This window comes from Bos mutus, chromosome 5, assembly GCF_027580195.1.
Source record: "Bos mutus isolate GX-2022 chromosome 5, NWIPB_WYAK_1.1, whole genome shotgun sequence".
In the NCBI taxonomy this organism is placed as follows: domain Eukaryota; kingdom Metazoa; phylum Chordata; class Mammalia; order Artiodactyla; family Bovidae; genus Bos; species Bos mutus.
In genome coordinates this window covers 96,250,071-96,278,018 of record NC_091621.1, presented here as the reverse complement: position 1 = coordinate 96,278,018, position 27,948 = coordinate 96,250,071, and the positions used below count along the sequence as shown (strand labels likewise).

The following is a 27,948-nucleotide window of genomic DNA, read 5'->3' as shown; positions in this document are numbered from 1 at the left end:
ACAGCTATTTGTAAGGCCTCCTCAGACAGCCATTTTGCTTTTTTGCATTTCTTTTCTATGGCAATGGTCCTCATCTCTGTCTCCTGTACAGTGTCATGACTATATCAGGCACTCTATCAGATCTAGTCCCTTAAATCTATTTCTCACTTCCACTGTATAATCATAAGGGATTTGATTTAGGTCATACCTGAATGGTCTAGTGGGTTTCCCTACTTTCTTCAATTTAAGTCTGTTGGCAATAAGGAGTTCATGATCTGAGCCACAGTCAGCTCCCGGTCTTGTTTTTGCCGAGTGTATAGAGCTTCTCCATTTTTGGCTGCAAAGAATATAATCAATCTGATTTCAGTGTTGACCATCTGGTGATGTCCATGTATAGAGTCTTCTCTTGTGTCGTTGGAAGAGGGTGTTTGCTATGACCAATGCGTTCTCTTGGCAAAACTCTATTAGCCTTTGCCCTGCTTCATTCCGTATTCCAAAGCCAAATTTGCCTGTTACTTCAGGTGTTTCTTGACTTCCTACTTTTGCATTCCAGTCCCCTATAATGAAAAGAACATCTTTTTGGGGTGTTAGTTCTAAAAGGTCTTGTAGGTTTTCTTAGAACCGTTCAACTTCAACTTCTTCAGCATTACTGGTTGGGGCATAGGCTTGGATTACCGTGATATTGGATGGTTTGTCTTGGAAATGAACAGAGATCATTCTGTCATTTCTGAGATTGCATCCAAGTACTGCATTTCAGACTCTTTTGTTGACTATGATAGCTACTCCATTTCTTCTAAGGGATTCCTGCCCACAGTAGTAGATACAATGGTCATCTGAGTTAAATTCACCCATTCCAGTCCATTTTAGTTCGCTGATTCCTAGAATGTCAACGTTCACTCTTGCCATCTCCTGTTTGACCACTTCCAATTTGCTTTGGTTCGTGGACGTAACATTCCAGGTTCCTATGCATTATTGCTCTTTACAGTATCAAACCTTGCTTCTATCACCAGTCACATCCACAACTGGGTATTGCTTTGGCTCCATCCCTTCATTTGTTGTGGAGTTATTTCTCCACTGATATCCAGTAGCATATTGGGCACTTACCGACCTGGGGAGTTCCTTTTTCAGTATCCTGTCATTTTGCCCTTAGTTCATGGGGTTCTCAAGGCAAGAATACTGAAGTGGTTTACCATTCCCTTCTCCAGTGGACAGCATTCTGTCAGACCTCTCCACCATGACCCGTCTGTCTTGGGTGGCCCCACACGGCATGGCTTAGTTTCATTGAGTTAGACAAGGCCGTGGTCCGTGTGATCAGATTAGCTAGTTTTCTGTGATTATGGTTTCAGTGTGTCTACCCTCTGATGCCCTCTCACAACACCTACCATCTCACTCGGGTTTCTCTTACCTTTGACGAAGGGTATCTCCTCATGGCTGCCCTTCCTGACCTTGAACATGGAGTAGCTCCTCGTGGCCCTCCCGTGCCTGTGCAGCCGCTGCTCCTTGGATGTGTGGTTGCTCCTCTCAGTCTTTAATCCAATTTTCTGTTGATGGGTGGAGCTGTGTTCCCTCCCTGCTATTTACCTAGGGCCAAACTGTGGTGGAGGTAATGAAGAAAATGGTGGCCTCCTTCAAAAGATCCCATGCGTGTACTGCTACACTCGGTACCCCCAACCCTGCAGCAGGCCACCACTGACCCACGCCTCTGCCAGAGACTCCTGGAAACTCCGAGGCAAGTCTGGGTCAGTCTCTTGCGGGGTCACTGCTCCTTTCTCCTGGGTCCTGGTGCACACAGGGTTCCGTTTGTGCCATCCAAGAGTCTGTTTCCAGTCCTGTGTAAGTTCTGGCAGCTCTGTTAGGGTTAGGCAACTTCCTCCAAGAGGGCTTATGCATACGCAGGGCCTCTGGGCCCTGCCCCTGCAGCAGTCCACTAGAGACCCATACCTCCACAGGAACACTCAAACAGTTCTGTCTCGGTCTCTGTGGGGTCTGTAGGTCCTGGTGTGCACACAGTTTGTTTGAGCCCTCTGAGCATTTCTGGTGGGAATGGGGTTTGACTCTAAACGCAAATTCGCCCCTCCTAGCACCTTGCTAGGGCTTCACTTTTGCCCTTGGACGTGGGGTATCTCCTCGCAGCTACTCCACCGCCACGCAACCACCACTCCAGCACCTACTGTCTTGCTGGGGCTTCTCTGACCTTGAACGTGGGGTACCTCCTCACAGCCATTCCAGTGCCACACCAAAGCAAAAACAATAGCCAGTTGTGGATGTGATTGGTGATAGAAGCAAAGTCCAATGCTGTAAAGAGCAGTATTGCATAGGAACCTGGAATGTTAGGTCCATGAATTGGAAGTGGTCAAACAGGAGATGGCAAGAGTAAACATCAACATTTTAGGAAACAGCGAACTAAAATGGACTGGAATGGGTGAATTTAACTCAGATGACCATTATATCTACCACTGCGGGCAGGAATCCCTTACAAGTAGGCAATAGCCATCATAGTCAACAAAAGAGTCTGAAATGCAATACTTGGATGCAATCTCAAAAACGACAGAATGATCTCTGTTCGTTTCCCAGGCAAACCATTCAATATCACAATAATCCAAGTCTTTCCCCTGACCAGTAATGCTGAAGAAGCTGAAGTTAAATAGTTCTGTGAAGACCTACAAGACCTTTTAGAACTAACACCCAAAAAAGATGTCCTTTTCATTATAGGGGATGGGAATGCAAAAGTAGAAAGTCAAGAATCACCTGGAGTAGCAGGCAAATTTGATCTTGGAGTACAGAATGAAATAGGGCAAAGGCTAATAAGTTTTGCCAAGCCTTTGTGTGGATCAAAACAAACTCTGGAAAATTCTGAAAGAGATGGGAATACCAGACCACCTGACCTGCCTCTTGAGAAACCTATATGCAGGTCAGGAAGCAACAGTTAGAACCGGACATGGAATAGCAGACTGGTTCCAAATAGGGAAAGGCGTACGTCAAGGCTGTATATTGTCACCCTACTTATTTAACTTATATGCAGAATACATCATGAGAAACACTGGGCTGGATGAAGCACAAATTGGAATTAAGATTGCCGAAGATTGCCGGGAGAAATATCAGTAACCTCAGATATGCAGATGACACCGGCCATATGGCAGGAAGTGAAGAACTAAAGAGCCTCTTGATGAAAGTGTAAGAGGAGAGTGAAAAAGTTGGCTTAAAACTCAACATACAGAAAGCTAAGATCATGGCATCGGGGCCCATCACTTCATGGGAAATAGATGGGAAAACAATGGAAAGAGTGAGAGACTTTATTTTTGGGGGCCCCAAAATCACTGTAGATGGTGACTGCAGCCATGAAATTAAAAGACGCTTGTTCTTGGAAATAAAGTTATGGCCAGCCTAGACAGCATATTAAAAAGCAGAGACATTACTTTGCCATCAAAGGTCCATCTAGTCAAAGCTATGGTTTTTCCAGTAGTCATGTATGGACGTGAGAGTTGGACTATAAAGAAAGTTGAGCTTCAAAGAATTGATGCTTTTGAACTGTGGTGTTGAAGAAGACTCTTGAGAGTCCCTTGAACTGCTAGGAGATCCAACCAGTCCATCCTAAAGGAAATCAGTCCTGAATATTCATTGGAAGTACTGATGCTGAAGTTGAAACTCCAATTCTTTGGCCATCTGATGGAAAGAACTGACTCATTTGAAAAGACTCCGATGCTGGGAAAGATTGAAGGCGGGAAGGAAGAGAAGGGGTTGAAAGAGGATGAGATGGTTGGATGGCGTCACTGACTCAGTGGACATGAGTTTGAGTAAACTTTGGGAGTTGGTGATGGCCCTGCCTGGAGTGCTACAGTTCATGGGGTCTCAAAGAGTCAGACACCATTGAGTGACCAAACTGAACTGAACTGAGCTGTAGCCCACACAGGTTCCTCTGTCCATGGGATTTCCTAGGCAAGAATGCTGATGGGTAGCCATTTCCTTTTCTAAGGGATCTCCCCAGACCAGGGAGCAAACCTGAATCTTCTGCTTTGGCAGGAGGTGAATACAGATGTGTAATAAAGGAGTATTTTATAAGAAGAGAACTCAAAGACTAGTAATGGGGAATATGTTAAGTTGGAAAGGTTTTGAATTGGAAATTGGCAATTTTGAAATTTAGTTCATTCCTGACCACTTAGAATGCTTGCACATTTGGAATCATTTGCCTCTTTTCTGATCTGAAAACACACTAACATTCTATAACATCTGTGATTTTCTTAAAGATGCTCAGAGAAGAAAAGGGAAAAGCCAAGCAGTGGCAAAGAAATGGTAAAAGACTGATGGAGATTGGGTGCACAAAATGGAGTGGTAAACGAAAGGACGAAAGAGGGTGTATATGAATTAAGAAAGGCTTCTCTGGTGAAAGGGAAAGTTGCTCAGTCGTCTCCAACTCTTTGCGACCCCATGGACTCTTCAGTCCATGCAGTTCTCCAGGCAAGAATACTGGAATGGGTAGCCTTTCTCCTCTCCAGGGGATCTTCCCAACCCATAGATCGAGCCCAGGTCTCCCACATTGTAGGCAGATTCTTTACCAGCTGAGCCACAAGGGAAGCCCAAGAATACTGGAGTGGGTAGCCTATCCCTTCTCCAGTGGATCTTCCCAACCCAGGAATCAAACCAGAGTCTCCTGCATTGCAGGCAGATTCTTTACCAACTGAACTACCAGGGAAGCCCCATCAGTAAAGAATCCATCTGCTGATATAGGAGACAAAAGTTCCATCCCTGGGTCGGGAATATCCCCGAGAGTAGGAAATGGCAACCCTCTCCAGTATTCTTGTCTAGGAAAATCCCATGGACAGAGGAGCCTGGCAGGCTAAGTCCGTGGGATTGCAGAGTCAGATGCAGGAACTTCGCCAGTGGTCCAGTAGTTAAGACTCTGTCTTCCAATGCAAACAATCAGACACAACTTAGTGACTAAGCAACAACAACAATGAATTAAGGAAAATAGTCACAATACTGTATATATCACCATTTCCTTTGCTTTCAGAGTATAGTACAGGCATACCTCAGAGATACTGTGATTTTGGTTCCCGATTACCACAGTAAAGTGAATATCCCAATAAAGCAAGAAGTTTTCGGTTTGCCAGTGCATATATTTACACTATGCTGTTGTCTCTTAAGTGTGCAATAGCATTATGTCTAAAAAAACAATACAGTTACCTTAATTTAAAATACTTTATTGCTAAAAAATGCTAAGGATCCTCTGACAGCACAGGTTGCCACTTTCAATTTGTATAAAATGCAGTATCTTTGAAGTGCAATGAAATGAGGTATGCTTGTATTTATTATTATAAATATCCACCTCCTTTCAGATCTCAGTCAAAAAATTTGGAAATTTTCATCATTGCTTTACTTAATTATCCTTCCTTGTAGCCCCCTTTTTTTTCCCTGCTTTCAAAAGCAGTGCCTCTGCTGCCAGTGGAGCCTTCTCCATGCCAAGAGAGTGTTAGTTGTGGAGATACTGCTGATAATAGCTAGTATTATTAAGCTGGTCTGCACTAGCTTCTTTGCTGACTGCATTAAGTATATTAGTTCTTTGATCCTTATATAAGCATATCCCTACATATAAACCTATATTGTACCCATTTTATGCTGGAGGCTCAGAGATGATCAACAGCTTGCTTTAGGATCACACAGCTAGGAAGTGGTGAAACTAGGATTCAAACTTAGGTCTACTAATTCAGAGCCCAAGCACTTAACCATTGTACTATATATACCTGGCTCTGTCACTCTAATACAAAGGTGATGTGTGCCTTTTGTTGCTATTGAGCTGGATGTTTTACTTTGGTAGCCCCCTAAGAAATTTTGAATAACCTAAAATACTGAATATAAGAGAGTTCAGCAACAGCCTGTCATACCAATCTGATGAGGTCTTTCAGAATGAAAGAATTCTCAGATGCCTCACCCCTGCCTCACCCTGGGCTGTGTGAAGAGGGTTGGACCCAAAAGAAGATAAGATAATACCCTGGGAAGCAAGGTACATTCTCAGGTGCCATCTTGCCTCATGAAGAGTTTCATGAACCAAAGATTGAGATCAAAGAGCCTAACCCTGAAACAGTGTCATCATTACCTGTTGGTAAGTGTACAAGCTTGGATTAGTAGCAGAGTTAGGATTAAAACCTGGGTTTCCTTATTTCTCAGAGAAGGCAATGGCACCCCACTCCAGTACCCTTGCCTGGAAAATCCCATGGGCGGAGGAACCTGGTAGGCTGCCGTCCATGGGGTCGCGAAGAGTCAGACACGACTGAGCAACTTCACTTTCACTTTCCACTTTCACGCATTGGAGAAGGAAATGGCAACCCACTCCAGTGTTCTTGCCTGAGAATCCCAGGGTTGGGGGAGCCTGGTGGGCTGCCGTCTATGGGGTCGCACAGAGTCGGACACGACTGAAGTGACTTAGCTTAGCAGTTATTTCTGGCACCATGTTCATGATGTCTAATTCATAAGGACTGTGGAAAGGTGTGGAAAATCTTCGGTACCAGCATTCTTTTACATATTTGGAAAAAGAATACTATGCAGTAAAGTGAACTGTGGATTTTTAAAAGGCTTTATTTGATTGAACTCTCTTATTTAAGTAGGTTGCTTCAACTCTAATGAAGACAGTGAAAGAGGATGATTTACTAGAAAGGTGGAAAAGTTATATGTTCAGGATGAAATCTTTCTTTCCTGTAGAAATGCAAGTGTTTATACTAAAGTCTTGGGGAGGAAGGTTGCAGAGAGAATTAATACGCCGCTTATGAGATGGAAGTAAATAGCTATTGACTGAAAATTTTACTCACTTACTTACCTTAGTTAATTTGTAGAGTTTTACCCTCCAGTGAAGAGCTATCCTTGTTTTATAAACACTGAACTTGAAATGCACTAAGAGATGTTGACCATTATGGGGATTCAGACTTTCCAGATGATTGTACTAGAAACAGTGTTTTATTTTTCACAAGTGGATGACTAAGTCATCAGTTCATTCATTTTCTCTCATGTTTATAAATTATCCTAATTTTTTGAATCAGTTTGACATGGGCAGATACTTAATTTAAATGGTTTTTATTTCCTTTTGATAGCATTAGAGTGCTCATTCATGCATTTGGAAAATATTTATGGAACCCATACTATATATGACACTGTCCTGTTCATTGGGAGTTTAACAATGAACAAAATAACAAAAATCCCTGCTTTCAGCATGAGAAAGCAAACAAGGAACTTATTAATATATAAAATAAATAATCTATCAGAAAGTGATAAGGTTTGTGAAGAAAAATAAAGTAGGGAAAGGAAGCAAGGAGTGCTTAGGAGGAAAGATTTCAGGTTTAAAATCTTCCTGCCATATTTTATTGCTTTTAATCTTACATATAATCTCAAATTTTCCCATTTCCACACAGAGCATCAAGAATTACATTTTTAGCTGAGTTGTAGTCTGAAAACATTACGTTTTCACCTAGATTGTAGTCTGACTGAAAGAGAATAGATCTCAGAATCGGTTACAGGGTAAAGGGATTTATAACCATGACTATGCAAATGATTGATCAACTGTTAGAAACTCATATGCTACTTACAAAACAAAAACAAATAAGCAGTCTTTAGTATTTCAGCAAATGTACTCTTCTTTGGTAAGATTATACTTAATAAATGAGGTTTAATAATGTAAAGAAAAATGATTTAACAAGATGAGGAATGTGTGGACTTCATAGTAACTTTTTAAGCAGATGCCCATTTCCCTGTTTGGAAAATAAAATTAAACTGGGCATTTTTGTCTCAAAGAATGAGATGCTAGTTATATCCTGAAAGTTAATATTTATCCTTGTCTTTTGTGCTTTTCCATTTTGCCTACTAGGAGAAATGTTCAGCCATGTGTATTTTGCTCCTTCCTTTATTCATTATATAAGTTCATTAGCTGGTGTTTATAATCCACCTCATATTTTTACTATTTGTTTAGTAATCCTAATTTTTTAATCTGAGCAAATTTTAGTATCATACATGACAGGGTTTGTTGTTTTCTTTTTTGGCTACAGGGATGTTTCCAAGGCTTCTAAGTCTTTATATATTGTGTTACTTATATTTTACCCTTCCTCTTTATTTACTACATAAATTCATCAGCTAGTATTTATATTTTGCTTCCGAGTTCTTAAAAAAAATTTCATGACACTTGTTGAAGAGGGTTCCTTTATTTAAAGTATAGAGACCACTGCAGTGGAGTCTTGCAGTGGAGAGGGAGATTAGAGGCTTCTCTGAATATTACATGGACACATGGGAATTTATCACCAAGGAGCAGAGTGGAGATCAGTGAGTAGGAAGTTACCAAGAGGGAACATCAGGGGTAAAGGGGGATTCTGAGTCAGCTGACCTAATAGGATTCTTGCTGAAGACAGACCTGAGTGATTAGACATCACCTGGGGGATGGTGGAGAATTCAGAACTTGATCGGATGTCCAGAATGATCATATAATGAGAGGGAAAATGGTTTATGCTAAGCTGACTTAGCAAGTTTCTTACTAAAACTGAATTTTACAAAGAAATCCATAGATAGGCTTAGGAGAAGTTCCAGGGGTCTGATTAAAGTTTGATGAAGCAGAGAATCTTTTTCAGTGTCTTGATAGGATTTTTTTTTCTGAATCTTCCTTTTCAATATCCTTTTTACAGTCTTATACAGTCTTACATTGATCTTTTGCTTTAGGGACATTTCCAAGGATTCTACTTCAAAGATCTGTCACTAGCTCTTTGCATTTTTTTCTCAGTATAAACCTATTCTTTAAAAAAAAACACAAAAACTATTTTAAGAGGGGCTACTTTACTTTGCAACCATTTTTATCATAATTATTCAGTGTTCCTCTAAATAGCAGACTGAAATGAGATGATTCATCAGTTTGAAACCAAAGGCATGCATAAATTATTTAAAGAGCAACAAAAGAAGCAGCACTCTGATTTTAAGCTTTTTGTAAATTGGATACTATATTAATAATACATTTTAAATCATCAGTTGTCGGTCATGCAGTGTGACTTGCTGGATGGTAAAAGTATAAATTCACTTCTTGTGTACAGCTCTGTGCTCTCAGGGATATATCAAGAGTAAATAGTTCTAGAATAGGGCAATGAATGCAGTCATGGGCATGATAAACCAAGAGCTGAGAAATCTTTTAAAATACTTTGATATATGAAGAAAACATAGAACACTATTTGACATAAATTGTAGCAGTATTGTTTTGGATCTGTCTCCTGAAGGAAATAAAACAAAAATAAATAAATGAGACCTAATTAGACTTAAAATTTTTGCATAGCAAAGGGAGCCATCAAGAAAACCAAAAGACAGCCTACTGAATGGGAGAAAATATTTGCAAATGATATGACTGATAAGGGATTAATATCCAGCATAAATAAATGGCTCATCCAACTCAACATCAAAAAAAAAAAAAAACCCAATTAAATATGAGCAGAAAGTCTGGATAGAAATTTTTGCAAAGAAGACACACAAATGGCCAACAGGCACAGAAAAAGATGCTCAACATCATTAATCATCAAAGAAGTGTAAGTTAAAACCACAGTGAAATAACACCTCATACGTATGTCACTTGGTCATGTCCAACTCTTGTGACCCTATGGACTGCAGCCCACCAGGCTTCTCTGTTCATGGGGATTCTGCAGGCAAGAATACTGGAGTGGGTTGCCATGCCTCCCTCCAGGGGTTCCTCCCAACCCAGGTCTCCTGAACTACAGGCGGATTCTTTACCATCTGAGCCAGCAGGGAAGCCCAAGAATACTGGAGTAGGTAGCCTATCCCTTCTCCAAGGTATCTTCCCGACACAGGAATCGAACCAGGATCTCCTGCCGGGGTCTCCTGCATTGCAGGTGGACTTCATGAGCTGAGCTACCAGGGAAGCCCCAAATATCACCTCACACTCGTCAAAATGGCTGTCATCAAAAAGACCACAAATAACAAATGTTGGTGAGTAAATGGAGAAAAGAGAACCCTTGTACACTGTTGGTGGGAATGTAAATCAGGGAGGTCACTATGGAAAACAGTATGGGTGTTTCTCTAAAAACTAAAAGCTATTTTATAGTTCTATTGCCATATTTTATAGTAGTTCTATTTCTGGGTATTTATCTGAAAAAAAAAAAAAAAAACAGAAAAGGCTAATTGGAAAAGATACATACACCCCAGTGTTCATAGAAACATTATTTATAATTGCCAAGATATGGAAGCACCCTCAATGTCCTTCAATAGATGAATGGATAGAGAAGATGCAGTATCTGTACGTATACACAATGGAGTAATACTCACCCATAAAAAAAGAATAAAATTTTGCCATCTGCAACAACACAGATGAACTTGAAATCAGTACAAGAAATAAGTCAGAGAAAGACAAATACTGTATGGTATTACTTATATGTGAAATCTAAAAAGTAAGACAAATTAGTGAACATAAAACAGAAACAGATTCACAGATACAGAGAACAAACTAGTGATTATCAGTGGGGAGAGGGAAGGGGAGGAAGAGACAAGAAAGGGGTAGGAGATTAAGAAGTACAAACTGCTATCTATGAAATAAATATACTACAAGAATATAGAAGAATGTAGGGAAAACCACTCGGCCATTCAGGTATGACCGAAATAAAATCCCTTATAATTATACAGTGGAAATGACAAATAGATTGAAGGGATTAGATCTAATAGAGTGCCTGAAGACCTATGGACAGAAATTTGTTACATCGTATAGGAGGCAGTGAACAAAACCACCCCCAAGAAAAAGAAATGCAAAAAGGCAAAGTGGTTGTCTGAGGAGGCCTTACGAATAGCTGAGAAAAGAAGAGAAGCAAAAGGCAAATGAGAAAAGGAAAGATATACCCATCTGAATGCAGAGTTCCAGAGAATAGCAGGGAGAGGTAAGAAAGCCTTTTTAAGTGAACAATGCAAAGAAATAGAGGGAAACAATAGTGGGAAAGACTAGAGATCTCTTCAAGAAAATTAGAGATACCAAGAGAACATTTCATGTAAAGATAGGCACAATAAAGGACAGAAATGGTATGGACCTAACAGAAGATACTAAGAAGAGATGTCAAGAATACACAGAAGAACTGTACAAAAAAGATCTTCTTGACCCAGATAACCATGATGGTGTGATCAGTCACATAGAGCCAGACATCCTGGAATGTGAAGTCAAGTGGGCCTTAGGAAGTATCACTATGAACAAAGTTAGTGAAGGTAATGGAATTTCAGCTGAGCTATTTCAAATCCTAAAAGACGGTCCTGTGAAAGTGCTACACTCAGTATGCCAGCAAATTGGAAAACAGCAGTGGCCACAGGACTGGAAAAGGTCAGTTTTCATTTCAGTCCCAATGAAAACTGCCAGAAGGGCAATGCCAAAGAACATTAAAATTACTGCACAGTTGTACTCAAAATTGTACCGCACAATTGAATTCAAAATTATACCGCACAGTTTTACATGCTTGCAAAATAATACTAAAAGTCCTTCAAGCTAGGCTTCAACAGTATGTGAACTTCCAGATGTACAAGCTGGGTTTACAAAAGGTAGAAGAACCAGAGATCATATTGCCAACATCCATTAAATCATAGAAAAAGCTAGAGAATTTCAGAAAAATATATGCTTCATTTTCTACACTAAAGCCTTTGACTGTGTAGATCAGAACAAACTGTAGAAAATTCTTCAAGAAATGAGAATACCAGACCACCTTCAATGGACTGGTCCAAATAGTACGTCAAGGCTATATATTGTCACCAGGCTTATTTAACTTATATGCAGAGTACATCATGTGAAATGCCGGACTGGATGAAGCACAAGCTGGAATCAAGACTTCCAGGAGAAATATCAATAACCTCATATATGCAGATAACACCACCCTTATGGCAGAAAGCAAAGAGGAACTAAAGAGCCTCTTAAATGAAGGTGAAAGAGAGTAAAAAAGCTGGCTTAAAACTCAGCGTTCAAAAAAACAAAAAGATCATGGCATCCAGTTCCATCACTTCATGGCAAATAGATGGGGAAACAATGGAAACAGTGACAGGTTTTATTTTCTTAGACTCCAAAATCACTGCAGGTGGTAACTGCAGCCATGAAATTAAAGGATACTTGCTCCTTGAAAGAAAAGCAGTGACAAACCTAGACAGTATTTTAAAAAGCAGAGATATTACTTTGCCTACAAAGGTCTGTATATTTAATGCTATGGTTTTTCCAGTAGTCATGTATGGATGTAAGAGTTGGACAATAAGAAAGGTTGAGTGCTGAAGAACTGATGCCTTCAAATTGTGGAAAAACCTCTTGAGAGTCCCTTGGACAGCAGGGAGATCAAACCAGTCCATCCTAAAGGAAATCAACCCTGAATATTCATTGGAAGGACTGATGCTAAAGCTGACGGTCCAGTACTCTGGCTACCTCATGCAAAGAGCTGACTCATTGGAGAAGACCCTGATGCTGGGAAAGATTGAAGGTAGGAGGAGAAGGGGACAACAGAGGACAAGATGGTTGGATGCATCACCGACTAAATGACATGAGTTTGAGCAAGCTCCAGGAGATAGAGAAGGACAGGGAATCCTGGCGGGCTACAGTCCATGGAGTTGCAAAGAGTCTGACACTACTGAGCTACTGAACAACAAAAATAACAAAGATATATCGTACAGCACAAGAAATGCAGCCAATACTTTATAATAACTATAAATGAGATATAACTTAAAAAAACTGTGAATACTTTGTTGTATACTGAAACTTACATTGTATATCAGCTATACTTCAATTAAAAATTAATTGAAAATAAAAGGAAAACCACTTATAATGCCATCACCATGAAATGTTAACTTTTGGTATTATGTCTTTCCATTGCACGGATCCTGATATGTGTGCATGTCCATACTTATTTTGTTAATTAGAAAATTTCTTACATGTATCCAGCTTTTTCATTCACTATTGTATCATGACCATGTCCCATATTATTGATATTCCTGAAAGTGAAAGTCTTAGTCACTCAGTCGTGTCCAACTCTTTGCGACCCCATGGACAGTAGCCCACCAGGCTCCTCTGTCAGTGGCATTTTCCGGCCAAGAATACCAGAGTGGGTAGCCATTCCCTTCTCCAGGGGATCTTCCCTACCCAGGAATCAAACCCAGGTCTCCTGCATTGGAGGCAGATTCTTCACCATGTGAGCCACCCTGGAAGCCCCATTGATATTTCTGGTAACTTAATTTTTTAAATGACTATATGGTCTTTCATTATATCACCCCCTACTGTTGAACATTTAGGTTGCATTGAGCCATGAAATTAAGACGCTTGCTCCTTGGAAGAAAAGCTTTGACCAAGTTAGACAGTATATTAAAAAGCAGAGACTTTGCCGACAAAGACCTCGTCTAGTCAATGCTGTGGTTTTTCCAGTAGTCATGTATAGATGTGAGTTGGACTATAAAGAAAGCTGAACACCGAAGAATTGATGCTTTTGAACTGTGGTGTTAGAGAGGACTCTTCAGAGTGTCTTGGACTGCAAGGAGATCCAACCAGTCAATCCTAAAGGAAATCAGGCCTGAATATTCATTGGAAGGGCTGATGCTGAAGCCGAAACTCCAATAGTTTGCCCACCTGATGAAAACAAAGAACTGACTCATTGGAAAAGACCCTGAACCTGAGAAAGATTGAAGGCAGGAGGAGAAGGGGACGACAGAGGATGAGATGGTTGGATGGCATCACTGACTCGATGGACATGAGTTTGAGCAATGTCCAAGTGTTGATGGACAGGGAATCCTGGTGTGCTGTAGCCCATGGGGTCGCAAAGAGTTGTACACAACTGAGCAACTGAACTGAACTGAGCATGTTTACTTGATTCTGAGTAACTGTTGATTGTAAGATCTGCTATTAATTCAAAAGCTTTTTGGAAAAATTATACTTTAAACTTGTATATGACATAGAAGATTCATCCTAGTTTCAGAAACATTTAAAAGCCAAAATGTGAGTCTTGTGTGTGTAGTCACTCAGTCATGTCCAACTCTTTGCTGCCTTTTGGACCGTAGCCTGCCAGGCTTCTTTGTCCATGGGATTCTCCAGGCAAGAATATTGGAGTGGGTTGCCATTCCTTTCTCCAGGGTATCTTCCCAACCCAGGAATTAAACCCTCATCGCCTGTGTTTCCTGCATTACAGGCAGATTCTTTATCCACTGAGCCATTGGGGAAGCCCCAAGTGTGAGTGACTAACTCATTCAAAATGTGAGTCTTAGAATAAAGGAAACTTAGAATTCGTTATTGCACGTATGCTGTGATGAACATCTGTAAACCTAAATATTAGACTGTCTCTGATTACATTTATTTAGGGTGTATTTATAGAAAGAATAGGTGATGTAGTTGACTCTGCAGATAAATGGCTTACAGACACGACATCAACCCTTCAAGCATTTATAGCAGAGAGGATTGTATAGAAAATAGACTTAAGTTATTATAAAACACTGTGATAAATACTGTAATTGGAGAGTATGAGAGGGATAGCTAATTTAAATTTGGAGGAATTATAGAACACTTTCTATGTAGCACCTAAAGCTGTCTGAGAGATGAATAGAAGTTAGAAGAAAACTTCATCTTCCAAGGCTCAAATGTGAGAGATCTTACCCCATTGGGATCACTGAGGTATTTGAAGACAGCTGGAGGTTTAAGGTAGAGAGAAGGATCAGCAGAAACTGTAAGTAAGCTAAAAATTGAATTACAGCCATTGGATTGGCAGTTAGGGCTATAAATGGCTTCATCAAGATCAATTTCAGGGAAAGAAGCTGATTTGAGATGAACAAAAGATCCAAAGATAATTAAGCAGAGGCCTTACATGTAAACTTTTCTTAAGAATGTTTACGTGAAAGAGCAAAGAAACAGATTGAAATGTAGTGTCAGAGAGACCAGCATACTTGTAAGCTGAAGGGCAATACTCATTTGAGAGAAAAAAAAATGGAGATATGGCACACGAGATTTCTAATAGAGAAAATTGGAGTAGGCAAGAGAGGACTGGTCAGGGATCCTGGTGGAAGAAAATTTTGAGCTGTGGCCAATATATATTACACTTTGTAATTAGAAGAAAGATGAGTGGGGGGTGGGTCTGTATGTGTGTATCAGTCAAGTAGAGAGTAGCAGGAGGGAGGCAAGGCTGGGTCATCAAGTTGAGTAGAGGCACTTGAGGACAAAGGGAAAGGTTTGGTAACAGTCTTGAAGAGAAATGGGAGAACTTGATAAAGGGCAGCAGGTTCAGTGATTCTTGGTAGTCATGAGGGAAATCAAGAACTAATCTATTCATACATGGATATGATAAAGGAAAGTGCTACAGTGGTCTCTATCCAGGCTTGGGGCTCTGTTGGGCAGGTAGGTGGAAAGGAGAGAATCATTACAGACACTGTACATTTTTTAACCTCAGTTTGAAAGCAGCATTGATTTTGGTGAGGGTTGCACCTCTCTGTGAATATGCTAAAAACCACTGAATTGGATACTTTAAATGAAAAGAATTATATGATATCTCCTGGAGAAGGAAATGGCAATACTTCTGTATTCTTGCTTTGAAAAATTTCCATTGTCAGGGGAGCCTGGTGGGCTATAGTCCATGGGGTTGCAAAGAGCTGGCCGTGACTGAGCAACTGAGCCAGTATCTGGTATCTAAATTACATCTCAATAAAGCTGGTATATACTTGTTTAAAAAGAATCTATTGAAAAATAAGTATTGCTGGTCTTTAGTTTTCAACCGTACGTCCTTTCTATTTTAAAGACATGTGAGATCACATTTTATTTTTTCGTTTGATTGTTTGTTTTAACCTACCCCCTTCTATTCTTTCAGTCGCTGGGTGAGTCGGAGTGCCACTGCACAGCGCAGGAAAGACCGCCTTCGCCAGCATTCCGACCACGTTGGGCTGGACAACGACTTGAGGGAGGTATGTGTGTTGCCTTCCTGGGATGCCTTGATGCGGGAACTGTAAGCTAGGCTTACTTAGTCCAGCAGGTATCATTGCGTAGGTTCTCTTGCATTCTTCTAAAAAAAAAATAATTGTTCAATTTATGTTTTAAAATAGTAATTCTCTTATACTGACTGACATAGCTGAAACACCTTTTTTTTTTTCCATTTTGTAATTTTTATACATCTAAAATAAGGCTGTAAAACAAGTCTCCCTCTGGACCACATCAAGTAAAGGCTGAGCTTAAGATAAAGTTTTGGTCAGTGTATCTCCTGCAGGGGGAAAAAAGTATAAGAAGCATAGACTTTCTAAGTTTCAAGCATAATTTAAACTTAGTAAATATGTATTTGCCTGTGATTTGTCCTTGGCTTGTTGACACCATTTTTAGGAGTGTTTTAAAATTACTTTAAATTAATATCCTTATGCTTTATTTGTACTATTTGAAAATAAAACTAATTATACATTTGAATAATGATAGGTAATTTTTTTTTCTCTCTATTTTTTCTTGTGATCAAAAAAATGCAGTCAATTATCTGTTAACTCTTTTCTAAACTCAAATGGGTTAAAAAAAAGCAGAAAACATCATTCTGAATATATATATTTCTTTTTGTTGATTTGTTCATACGTACATGGTTTTAAACATTTTCTTAAGAACTGAAGCATAGCCTGTCTACTGCTTTTCGTTGTGCTACTGTATTTCTCTCCTTTCCCTTCTGCTGTGACTTTATCATATGCATGCTTGTTTTGCTTGTCTCTTTCTCCCATCCTTTTCTTTTTTGCTTTTCTGTCATATACACTTCTCCATCCTCATAGCCTTCCGGGGAACTTGTGGTCTGTCAGAACTCCATGGCATTCTGGGAGTGGGATCAGGGTCCACCTCCTCCTGCACGACTTCCTAAAAAATCCTTCTCTGAGTGCTGCCTGGTATGTTCTTTGCCTGAAAGTCCTTTGCAGATGTTCCTGAATCTTGTCTGTGGTGTTCCTTGAATCATCCACATGTGTGAGTGCACATACTAGAGGCTTCACATCACCTTGTGACGTGAAATCTTAGCTCTCCACTTCTTTTGTGACTTGTACCTCTTTGTGGTGGTGTGTGCGCTAACAAGAGTATTCTCTACATTTGGCAGAGAAAACTGATTATTTGAATCCCAAATCAGTGGTATTTTTGAGGGAAAAGAAGGGGACTAGATTTAGCACATTGTTTTTCTTCCAAAAAGGGGAAATATTTAAGTATTCAAATTTTCTTTTACTTAAGCATTTTGCAAAAGTGCATAAGTGATTCATTTTCAAACAACTTTTCTTTTGCTGAGTTTATCTGTTCCTGGTCTGTATTTTATATGGTCAGAAAATCAGATCACCAATATAGAATCTTACTGCTAAAAGAAACAGTTGAGGTATCTTTGTCCAGCTTGACATGATTTAACTGAATCCAAGTGTTAGTCGATCAGTCATGTCTGACTCTTTGTGGCTCCATGTTCTGTAGCCTGCCAGGCTCCTATGTCCATGGAATTTTTCAGGCAAGAATACTGGATTGGGTAGCCCTTCCTTTCTCCAGGGGATCTTCCTGACTCAGGGTTTGAATCTGGGTTTCCCACATCGCAGGCAGTCTTTACCGTCTGAGCCACCAGGGAAGCAAGTCCAAAAGGCTTTGTCTAAAGTCAAATGGACACACAGAGGCAGGGCTAGGCCCACAGGCCAGGCCTCCTGACTCCAAGCCAATACTCCTCCCAGGAACCCTGCATACTGGGTTGCACTGAACATTACTCACCTGAGGGCCAGAGTTACTTAGGACTTTTGGTTGTATTTTATCCCATTATGACATAGTAAGATAAATTTACTTAACTTTACATTGCTCTGCTCTTCACATGCTCCATGTTGGTTAGAGGGACAGGGTATTATTAGACGAAATCCTGCGCTGAAGAGCAATTATTTCAGTGTTGATTGAATAATAGGATATGTTTTTATAGATAGTTCCTACTGTTTTGGGCTTCCCTGATAGCTCAGTTGGTAAGGAATCTTACCAATCTTATAATGCAGGAGACCCCAGTTTGATTCCTGGGTCGGGAAGATCCGCTGGAGAAGGGATAAGCTACCCATTCCAGTATTCTGGCCTGGAGAATTCCATGGACTATTAAGTCACATAAGAGTCACATAAGGGTCACAAAGAGTTGGACACAACTGAGCAACTTTCACTTTATTCACTCACTTTCCTACTATTTTTGGCTTAGAAATGAAGAAGAGCATAGTAGAAATCTCAGAAGAAACCTGGGGTGACTTCCCTGTGTAGGAAAATGGACTTTATTATGAAACCACTCCCTATGAAAGATTTCTTCCTTCTCAGTTTTTTATCTTAAAATACACCTTTTCCTCCAGTTACCCCAAAGAAAGCACGTCTGTGTTGTCACTTGTTTATTGTAAGGGCACTGCTTTGTTTTTGCAATATGCAGAAGCAACCTCACTTCTTGGTATGAGAAGGGTTCTTTAGCCACCCCTGTATTCATTCTGCACATGTCCATGGAATGTGGCTTGTTTTGTGGCTTCAACAAAGTGCTCAGAAGGAGAGTTTGCACGTGGCCCTGTGGAATTCATTGTTGGCTAATACTGTATCTGCCTCGTATGTGCTGGCTGATCAGCGAATATGGCCACTCAAAGGACAGTCCCATTCTAGCTTGCTGTCATTTATATTATAAAATAGAACCTAAACTTTAAACAGTGGTTAATTTTTAATCCAATTATTGACTTTTAAAAATCTATTCATATATTTCAGAGAAAAGGAAAAATGCCTGAGGCTTCTTCCTGTCCTCTTGCTTTGTCATGTACTCACTTCTTGCATTGTAGCCAGTGTATTCCTTCCTAAGCCAAGTGTGATACTTCACTGTCCTTGAGAATTGGGTCTTGTAGTGGTTCTCTCTATATTTGCACAGTCCTAAAGATGGAGAAATTGAGGCCTGGGGAGAAACAGAACCCTTTTAACATTAGTAGTTAACATTTGTTTTTACCAACCATTTATCTCTAAGTTGTAATGTTCCAAATAACATTAGTACTACCTGAAATGATAGGAAATGGAGGTAATTATAGTCTCATATATGATCCCTGTCTTATATCTCAGGTTTATTTTTCTGAAATTCTTCATTTCCTGCTTTTATTTATAGTAACCTTCAGGATGTTTCACACAACTCTGTTACACTTAATTTCCCTGGTGGAGATTGTTGCCTCTCGTTGTCAATTTTCCCTCTTCCTTTTACCCTCTAAAAAGGATTTGAAGCAGGAAGAAATATACACAACTAACCGTGTGCAGAGTCCATTTACTTTTTAAATCCATCCTTAAAATAAGTACACTGGAAAAGAGATTATTTTGTAAATGCTGCCTTTTGTCAGGAGGGTCAGGAAGTAGAAGGTAAATGTCTTTGTTGAATCCCTAATTGGTGAGATTTTTAACAATTGTACTAAATTTAGCAGGTTATTTTTCTTCCAAAGGGAAAATGTGTTAAATGTGCAAAAACTCTCTTTTATTTAAAGAATGCAAAAGATTTTACACATATTTTTCTTATACTATCAAATCTCCCCTTAAGATAGTAAAGATAGATTTCACATATGTGTCTGTGGGAGGATGTGCTGACTTGCAGTCTCTCTCATTCCAATAAACTGCTGGTTTTACTATGTAATTAGAGCAATTATTCTCTAAATACAGACCTAAGACACTTAGACTTCTTGGAGATTCTGCCCTGCAGTCCTGACACCAACATAAGGTATCCGGATGAGCTTTCACAGGTGCCACAGAAAGAAGAAAGATAACAGCTGTCCTAATTACATGTAGTGCTTCTCTTATTGGAAATTCACTAACCAAAGTTCAAGAGCAGTGGTCTGAGTTTCTGTGGTCCTCTCTGAGCCGTCGATGTCTCCTAAAATAACATGATATTTCTGATTTCTTTTGACCATGGTACAAGGCAAAGTAGGGATGTCGCAAAGTGTCTTGGAAATAAGAGGTCACCTCCTACATTGGGAGTACATGATACTTTTCAGAGTGATCGCCTAGCCTTTGTATGAGGCAGGTGGGCTTGTTTTATGCCCATTTTATGAATAAGCATGTATGCCTGAGGTCATAAAATTTATTGCAGCCATTTTCCAGAGCTGATTTAATTTACTCTTGTGACTTGATTAGAACAAAGGACAGCACTCCCCAAGAGGCTGGAAGCACCTCAAGGCTCTTGATCTGTGGGGAAATAGGTGGAGGAAACCAGTAATCACTGGGTTTCTGGAAAACCATGGGTTTGATATTCATTCAGACACCCCAGTTCTTCCATCCCAGCCATGATCCCAACTAATCACACACTGGGTATTCCCAGTAAAAAGACTGAATGAGTTTTTATTTGCTGTGGCTTCTGTCACTCTCATTTTCACGGGACTAACAGTAGAGGGAGTGTGACTACCCTCTGCCTTTCAGTGTACTAAACCTGAATATATACGGCCTTTTTTTGCATTTTGTTCCTGCACTTATTTTTAAGTTTAAGTAGGTTAGAAGAATATCTGATGTTTATGCATTAAAAATACTCTTTAATTTTTAGAAATACATGCAAGAGGCACGAAGTTTAGGAAAAAACCTGAGGCAACCCAAATTGTCAGACCTCTCTCCTGCGGTGATTGCACAAACCAACTGGAAATTTGTAGAAGGCTTATTAAAAGAATGTAGAATGAAGGTACGTATTACTCACTGGTGCAAGACAGTGCGCATTCATGTTCACTCCATGTGTGAAGCTAAAATGAACTGAGCCAACCCCCACTTGAGCTTTAGCTTCACTAGAAAGACACTTAATACTGGGGCATAAACCTCATGTGCTCTTTATTTACTAAAGTCATGAACCTCTGCGGGTTCTGTCTGTCACCCACAGAATCAATGACATGGGAGCCCTGCTCAGTTTTTCTCACCTTTCAACTGTTGCTGTCTTCCTCTCCAACATGGACAGATATTAAGCCAATCAGAAGTTCTGTCAGGGATGTTGTAAACTTATGTGAAAGGCAGCACATTTTTTGTATGTGTTTGTATGTATCTCTGTGTGAACCTGTGTAGAATCTCATCTGTGCCCATATGTGTGTGCATATACCCATAAGGAAGAAGATCTTAGCTGTGTTGTAGATTTGTGTGTTATATACATGAGTCTCCTCTCAGATATCTGTGTTTATCAGAGGTAGCACTACAAGTTGACAAAACTCAGAACATCATTTTAGGCAATAATTTCATTCATTTATTTGACAGTCATTTCTTGAGTACCTTCTCTGTGTTGAGTAAATGCACTATGTCAGCATCAGCTTGCAATGCTGAATCACACAGACATGGTCCTTGCCTAAAGTAACTAGATTCTCTCTCACTTATATTTTATGAGGACAGTTAAGTCTGCTGTAAGTTACCGTACTTGAAACTGATTTCCTTTCCATTTTCTGGTACATACTCATTCCAGAAAAAAGATGAAAGGGAAAATGAAGAAGGAAAAAAGAGGTCTGTTTCACTTACAAATTAGAGAATTCTGAAACAATTTAGAACTGCCTGTTTGTATTGTGGTTTTTGCCTAAGTGCAATCAAAACTTAAGTGTGAATATCTTTAGTGTGCTAAGATGGAGCATGAGTGGTGGTGGCAGGATGGAGTTTCAGATTCTGTGATATATAGTAGATCTGGTGTAATTGCCCAATGTTATTCAAGTTAGTAATCTGAAAATTGTTGTACATAAGCATTTTCATGAGGATGCTTCAAAATAGCATCAGAATCTCTCTTTAGTGGCTCTCTATTTCTCTGACAGAATAGTTATACATGCTATTATTCATTGGTTGCCCACAGAGAGTAAGACACTTTCCCCAAGGTGATTCAAAATCTGCAGTTAGAAATATAGTGAAGGGAACCCAGGTGTTGACTTGATGGCTTTTGGCCTCATTGCTGGAATAACACTTGAGACCACATGTGATATTTTCAGACGAAACGCATGTTGGTGGAGAAGATGGGACACGAAGCAGTGGAACTGGGCCATGGAGAAGCCAACATAACTGGCTTGGAGGAGAACACCCTGATTGCCAGCCTCTGTGACCTGTTGGAAAGGATATGGAGCCACGGCTTGCAAGTCAAGCAGGTAACAGGTTCAAGAAGCCCTGCTGACAGGACCAGTTAGAAGTCCTGTTAAGAAAAGTAACAAAAAGGAAAAAAAACATGAAAATGAAAGGATAAGTCCCTTTGTCACAGGATAATGAGAAATATACCATAGACATTTTAATTCCAGAAAAAGAAAATACAACCCATGATTAGCAAGTAGTTTGGGGCTCCTTTCCTGGTAAACAGGAAAAGATAAAAGAACACATTCACTGCAGGGACTGTATTCACTGTAGATTCCATTAAGTATCTACTTTCATCACAGTCTAAGAAAAAAATCTAAATATTAGTCAGAATTAACAGTTCTTTGCCATTTTAAGTTGTCTGGTAATTCAGGGTGAAAAAGTTAGATGCTTTCTCTGCTTTTGTCCCTCTTATCTCCCTTTCTTTTTTTTTTTTTTTTTTCCTGCTGTGTGCATCTTTCTTTCTTCCTCATCTTTTCTGTTTCTCCTCCTACCCCACTTTTCTTCCCTCATTGCTCCTGCATATATCCAAACATGTTTTGCGTACACAAATACATTCTGTGCTGCTAGAGCCTTTAATTCCACACTGACTAATGTGGCCAGTATAGACAGCCCTAGTTACATACAGTGAAGTACCAACCCAGCTGAAGTTGGAAATTTCCATGCCTGCACTTCTGGCCTTTACTTAGCTGACCTTCCCCAGGCTGCTGCCAGCCTTGTCAGTGAGGCAAAGGACCCTCACTACACATGGAGTGGGATGCTCAGGATGTCACACAGCTAGGAATGGATGAACTTCAGTTTCCCAGCTTCATAATCAGCATTTCAATGTCAATGGTTTGATGAGAAGTTATTTTTTAATGAATTGTTTCTTATAAAATGAAAAATTGTATATACCTTGTACTTTCAGGGGAAGTCAGCTTTGTGGTCACATTTAATTCAGTTTCAGGACAGAGAAGAGAAACAAGAGCACCTTGCAGAGTCGCCAGGTGAGAATTAATTGGTTTGATTGTTTCTACAGCACTGGCAGCAGTGGACCATGTCAAAAATCAGTCGCTATGGCTTTGTCTTCACCTCTCTCTCTCAAACTGCCACTCACCCTGTCTTGCCAATAGTGGGTAGAGTAGGAGGAGGAATATTACTAACTCTGAGACCTGGGGAAAGTCCCTTGACCTTTTGATCTTCAGCTTCCTCATCCACAGATTGGGGAAATAATATTAGCCATGCCAAGGCTATAATGTTGATCAAATCAGATAACATTTGAAAACCTCTAATAAGGTGTATAGAATCATATAAGTAGTATTCCTACTCTAACCAGTATTAGGGTATGGTGTATACTGATTTTTTCTTGAATAAAAGTTTTATCACATTGTTAATAATCTTTCAGAGGAGAAAACATGTGTGTGTGTGTGTATATATATATATATATATTTCAAAAATTTCAGAAATCATATTCTTCAATTTATGAGACATCTTATGTTACACTGTCATGATTCATTAGCTCTTTAATTATATAGGATTCATAGATGCTCTACCTATTGTGTATTTTTCATAAAAAGGAGCTTGTTTTTCTTTAAGCAAAATAAACATCTATTTCATAAAAAGTAGAAGTAATAGTAGAGAGTTAGTAGAGATAAAATGTTTTATACTGAATCAGCTATTTGGGAACATTTTCTAAAATTATGAATTAGATATTGAAAAAATATTTTTTAAAGGCTTATTTTAAAAAAAAGAACTCATGAGCCAACCACTAACTTTAGAAATACAGCACTGCAGAGACTTCGCTGTGGTCCAGTGGCTAGGACTCCATGCCCCTAATGCAAGGGCCTGGGTTCAGTCCCTGCTCAGGGAACTGGATCCCACATGCCACAACTACAGATCCCACATGCAGCAACAAGGATTGACAATCTTATGTGCCACGCCAAAGGCCCCGCACAGCCAAAAAAATAAATATTTTTTGAAAAAGAAGGAAAAGAAAGCATTGCATGATTGAAATACAGTATTTCCATTCCGCTCACTGCCTCTAGAGGGCAATACTACTCTAAAAGTGGTGTTTATTATTGGAAACCTACTTTTTCAATGTATCCAATGAGACAGCTAGGAATAGGAACTGGATACTACATTGCCCTGCTGCTGCTGCTAAGTTACTTCAGTCGTGTCCGACTCTGTGCAACCCAATGGACGGCAGCCCACCAGGCTCCCCCGTCCCTGGGATTCTCCAGGCAAGAACACTGGAGTGGGTTGCCATTTCCTTCTCCAATGCATGAAAGTGAAAAGTGAAAGTGAAGTCGCTTAATCGTGTCCGACCCTCAGCGACCCCATGGACTGCAGCCTTCCAGGCTCTTCCGTCCATGGGATTTTCCAGGCAAGAGTACTGGACCACTTCTAAACAGAATGTCAAAGTTTTAATGTCCCATGATGTAACCATATTTATAATGATTAAGATCAAGTTTAAAAGCATTCTCTAGTGTCCATTTGTCCTTTTTCCTACTGAAAAAGTAAAAATGCATTAGCATATCTGAAATTATCTCTAATATTTACCCAAGTTCATAGAAAATTTAGCAGTTCGGACATAAGACCATATTCAAGGTAGTTTACCCTAATTAGAATAAATTCCTAGGAAGAAATAACCATTTGTAGGATGAAATGTTGCAAAACCAAGCTTTGTTAGGCAGGGAGGCATTTGACTTCTACTAAACAGGCATGCGAGAATGTCCATCTGTTAAGAGTAAGCAGCTACCAGGCAACACCAGGAAGTTCATGGCTTTGAATAACCAAATCATGGGTGGTTGAGCTAGAGACCAGAGACTCAGCCATTTGCAGGGTGCTTCAGGCAGTCAGTAATGACACTAGTAAAACTCAAGTCAGGGCTCAGAAATACGGAATGTGTCAAAGCCTCATGCAATCATTGTACTGCACTGCCAAGTGTCAGTGAAGCGCTGGTGATCTAAGAATAAACATAAGCTAAATATTATACTGATCCTAAGTAGGATTAATGTAAGCTGTGTAGCTTTTGAAATCAAATTTACTGTCTGTTTAGAGGGGTGGATTTGATAAATATTGCTCTAACACTTGTGATGATTCAGCCCATGAAGTTAGGACTTAAAAATATGACAGTGTGAAATGTATATAAAAACATCAGTTTAAAAATAAAATTCATTATTGAGAAACAGTATGTTCTAATTATACAAAAATTAGCAGTTCCCTGACTTTAATGATTTTAAATCTGGTGTTTTGTTTTTTTCCAAAAAAATAGTTTGTTTGCCAACTACTTAGCTTCCTAATTAATGGCAGTAAACAGTATGTGTCTTCATATTATGCAAAGATCCTCCAAGTCCTTAGAGATTCACAATGGATTTGAACACAGCTCTTACTAACATTGAGCCGGGAAGCAGCCCTAAACAAGAATCAGACATTTTAAGGATTGTAGAAGAATGGAAAAAGTCTGTCTTAGCAAGAGGACCATAGCAGGGTAGACTGTCTTAAAATTTTTTGATAGATTTTATTTTTCTAGCAGTTTTAGGTTCATGGCAATATTGAGCAGATGGTTCAGAGATTTCCCCTAAACCCTCTGCCCCGACACATGCATAACCTCCCTCATTATCCTGCTTCTTCACCAGAGTAGTACCTTTCTTACAGTTGTTGAACCTTTGCCGACACATCAGCACCCTAAGCCCATAGTTAATTTACATTAGGATTCACTCTTGATGTGTCATACGTACTATGGGTTTAACAGATACGTGTTAATGACATGGATCCACCATTATAGTGTAATATAGAGTAGCTTCACTGTCCTAATAATTGTGTGTTCCACCTATTCATCCATCTCTCTCCTCTAACCCCTGGCAACCACTGATCTTTTTAACTGTCTCCATAGTCTGGCCTTACCTAGAATGTCATTTGGTTGACATCATGTGGTATGAGGCCTTTACACATTGGCTTCTTTCACTTAGTAATATGCACTTAAGTTCCCACCATGTCTTTTAAAACTGTCTTAATTTTGACCTCATTAAATTTTGACCAAGTTACTGTACCTAGTAGTTAGAAGTCCTGTTTAGAGAGAGGATCTCAGAATGCAGTTGATTCTAGAAAGAGGACCATTCTTAATATATCACCCAAAAGTTTCTACCTTTAAAAATGTGGACCAGCTTACACATGGGTGTTGTCTCCAAACCTTGCATCCTCAGATAAGTTTCAACTAAACTTTAAATGCACTTTTAAAACAGTTGGCAAGGAGTGCGGAAGAATGCAGAAGGGAATAGAAATAGTAGTTTAAATGCTTATTCTAGACCTGGCCAAGAATTTGGAGTCATTCTTTAAAGGTCTTATCCTCATCAAGTTTCTTTAATTACTTACCTGCCCGTGGGTATATTATGACTCTATAAAACAATACATATAGTCTCTATGCTCTGTGTACTTGCTGTCTATGCAGTAGCATTCTTGCAGGCAGAATACAAAGGACATTTTTGTGGCTGAGTATTAAACCAGTGTTTGTATTGAAGGGGAAAGTAACCTGTTACATTTGAGTATAGCGAATTAAGAAATACTAAGAAGAAGTTCCCTTTTGAACTAGTGGTTAGGATTCCAGACTTTCACTGCTGTGACCCAGGTTCAATCCCTGGTGGGAACTGAGATCCTGCAAGCTGTGCGGTGTAGCCAGGGGGAAAAAAAGAAGAAGAAATACTAATAGAAATATACCTTTGAATAGTTTATAAATTTTTCTTCTGTGTAGAAGAGACTTCATGGAAACTTTCTTAGATTTTAGATCTCTAGATTAAAACTATGGCCTCATTCCTTAATTCCTAATCTGCATTTTTGTTCACAGGCTTCTAAACTTTCCTCCAAAGTTTACTAATAAAATACTGTATTAATTTCCTGCAGTTGCCATTATATAGGACCACAAATGGGATGACGTAAACAACAGACATTTATTGTAGAAGTACTGGGGGGTTTGGACATCTGCATCTTTTTTTGACAGCTAATGCACTGTTATCATCAATCTATCCCATTAGCAGGTTTTTCATAAATCTCTATCTCCAGCCCTAGTTCCTAGACATCCATAGCCCAGCGGGACCTCAAACTCAACTCATCCTGAAACAAACTCATTACCTTAGCACCTCTCCCTCCTGTCCCAATCATACTTTCTTTTTTTTTTTTTTTTCATACTTTCTTCCTTCTTGTCAATTTCACTTAATGACATCATAACCCTCTTCTCAGTCAGGCAAGCCAGAAAGTCATCCTTAATGTAACAGTCCACTGGACATGACATCAGAATACTCTACCCCTTTTAATTAATGGAATTCTGGTGGCAGATTTCTTAGCCTCTTTAAGCCTCATTTTTTTCATTTGCAAAATCAAGATTAAATAAAGGAAAGTTATGATTATGGAATACTATATAGTAAAACAGTATATGCTGCTGCTGCTGTTGCTAAGTTGCTTTAGTCGTGTCCGACTCTGTGCGACCCCATGGACGGCAGCCCACCAGGCTCCCCTGTCCCTGGGATTCTCCAGGCAAGAACACTGGAGTGGGTTGCCATTTCCTTCTCCAGTGCATGAAAGTGAAGTCGCTCAGTCGTGTCTGGCTCCCAGCGACCCCATGGACTGCAGCCCACCAGGCTCCTCCATCCATGGGATTTTCCAGGCAAGAGTACTGGAGTGGGGTGCCATTGCCTTCTCCGAAAACAGTGTATATTCATACTTAATATTGTTTTGACTCTTGAGTCTTGCTTACCCTTAATCTAGTTATTTAATTCCCCTGCATATTTCTCCTCTTTGTTTTCACTGGCTGCCACTGTCTTAGTTCATCTACAAGCTGGCCTTCCGGAACAACTTCTAGCTCATCTCCCTTGTAGCATTTGTACCATTACACTGGGCTTCCCTGGCTCAGATGGTAAAGAATCTGCCTGCAGTGCAGGAGACCCAGGTTTGATTCCTCAGTTGGGAAGATCCTC

The 27,948-nt window shown here is 39.7% G+C and overlaps 1 protein-coding gene across 2 annotated transcripts in view; it reads left to right on the top strand.

The window, feature by feature from the left end:
• The window catches only part of DENND5B (DENN domain containing 5B), a 221,512-nt gene that overhangs the window by 157,417 nt on the left and 36,147 nt on the right, over positions 1-27,948 (top strand). For both annotated transcript variants that reach the window (XM_070371293.1, XM_070371294.1), the window contains 4 exons: positions 15,789-15,882; positions 20,469-20,600; positions 21,868-22,020; positions 22,908-22,986. In XM_070371293.1, coding sequence (XP_070227394.1) covers positions 15,789-15,882; positions 20,469-20,600; positions 21,868-22,020; positions 22,908-22,986 — 458 coding nt within the window. The remainder of the gene's footprint in view (positions 1-15,788; positions 15,883-20,468; positions 20,601-21,867; positions 22,021-22,907; positions 22,987-27,948) is intronic.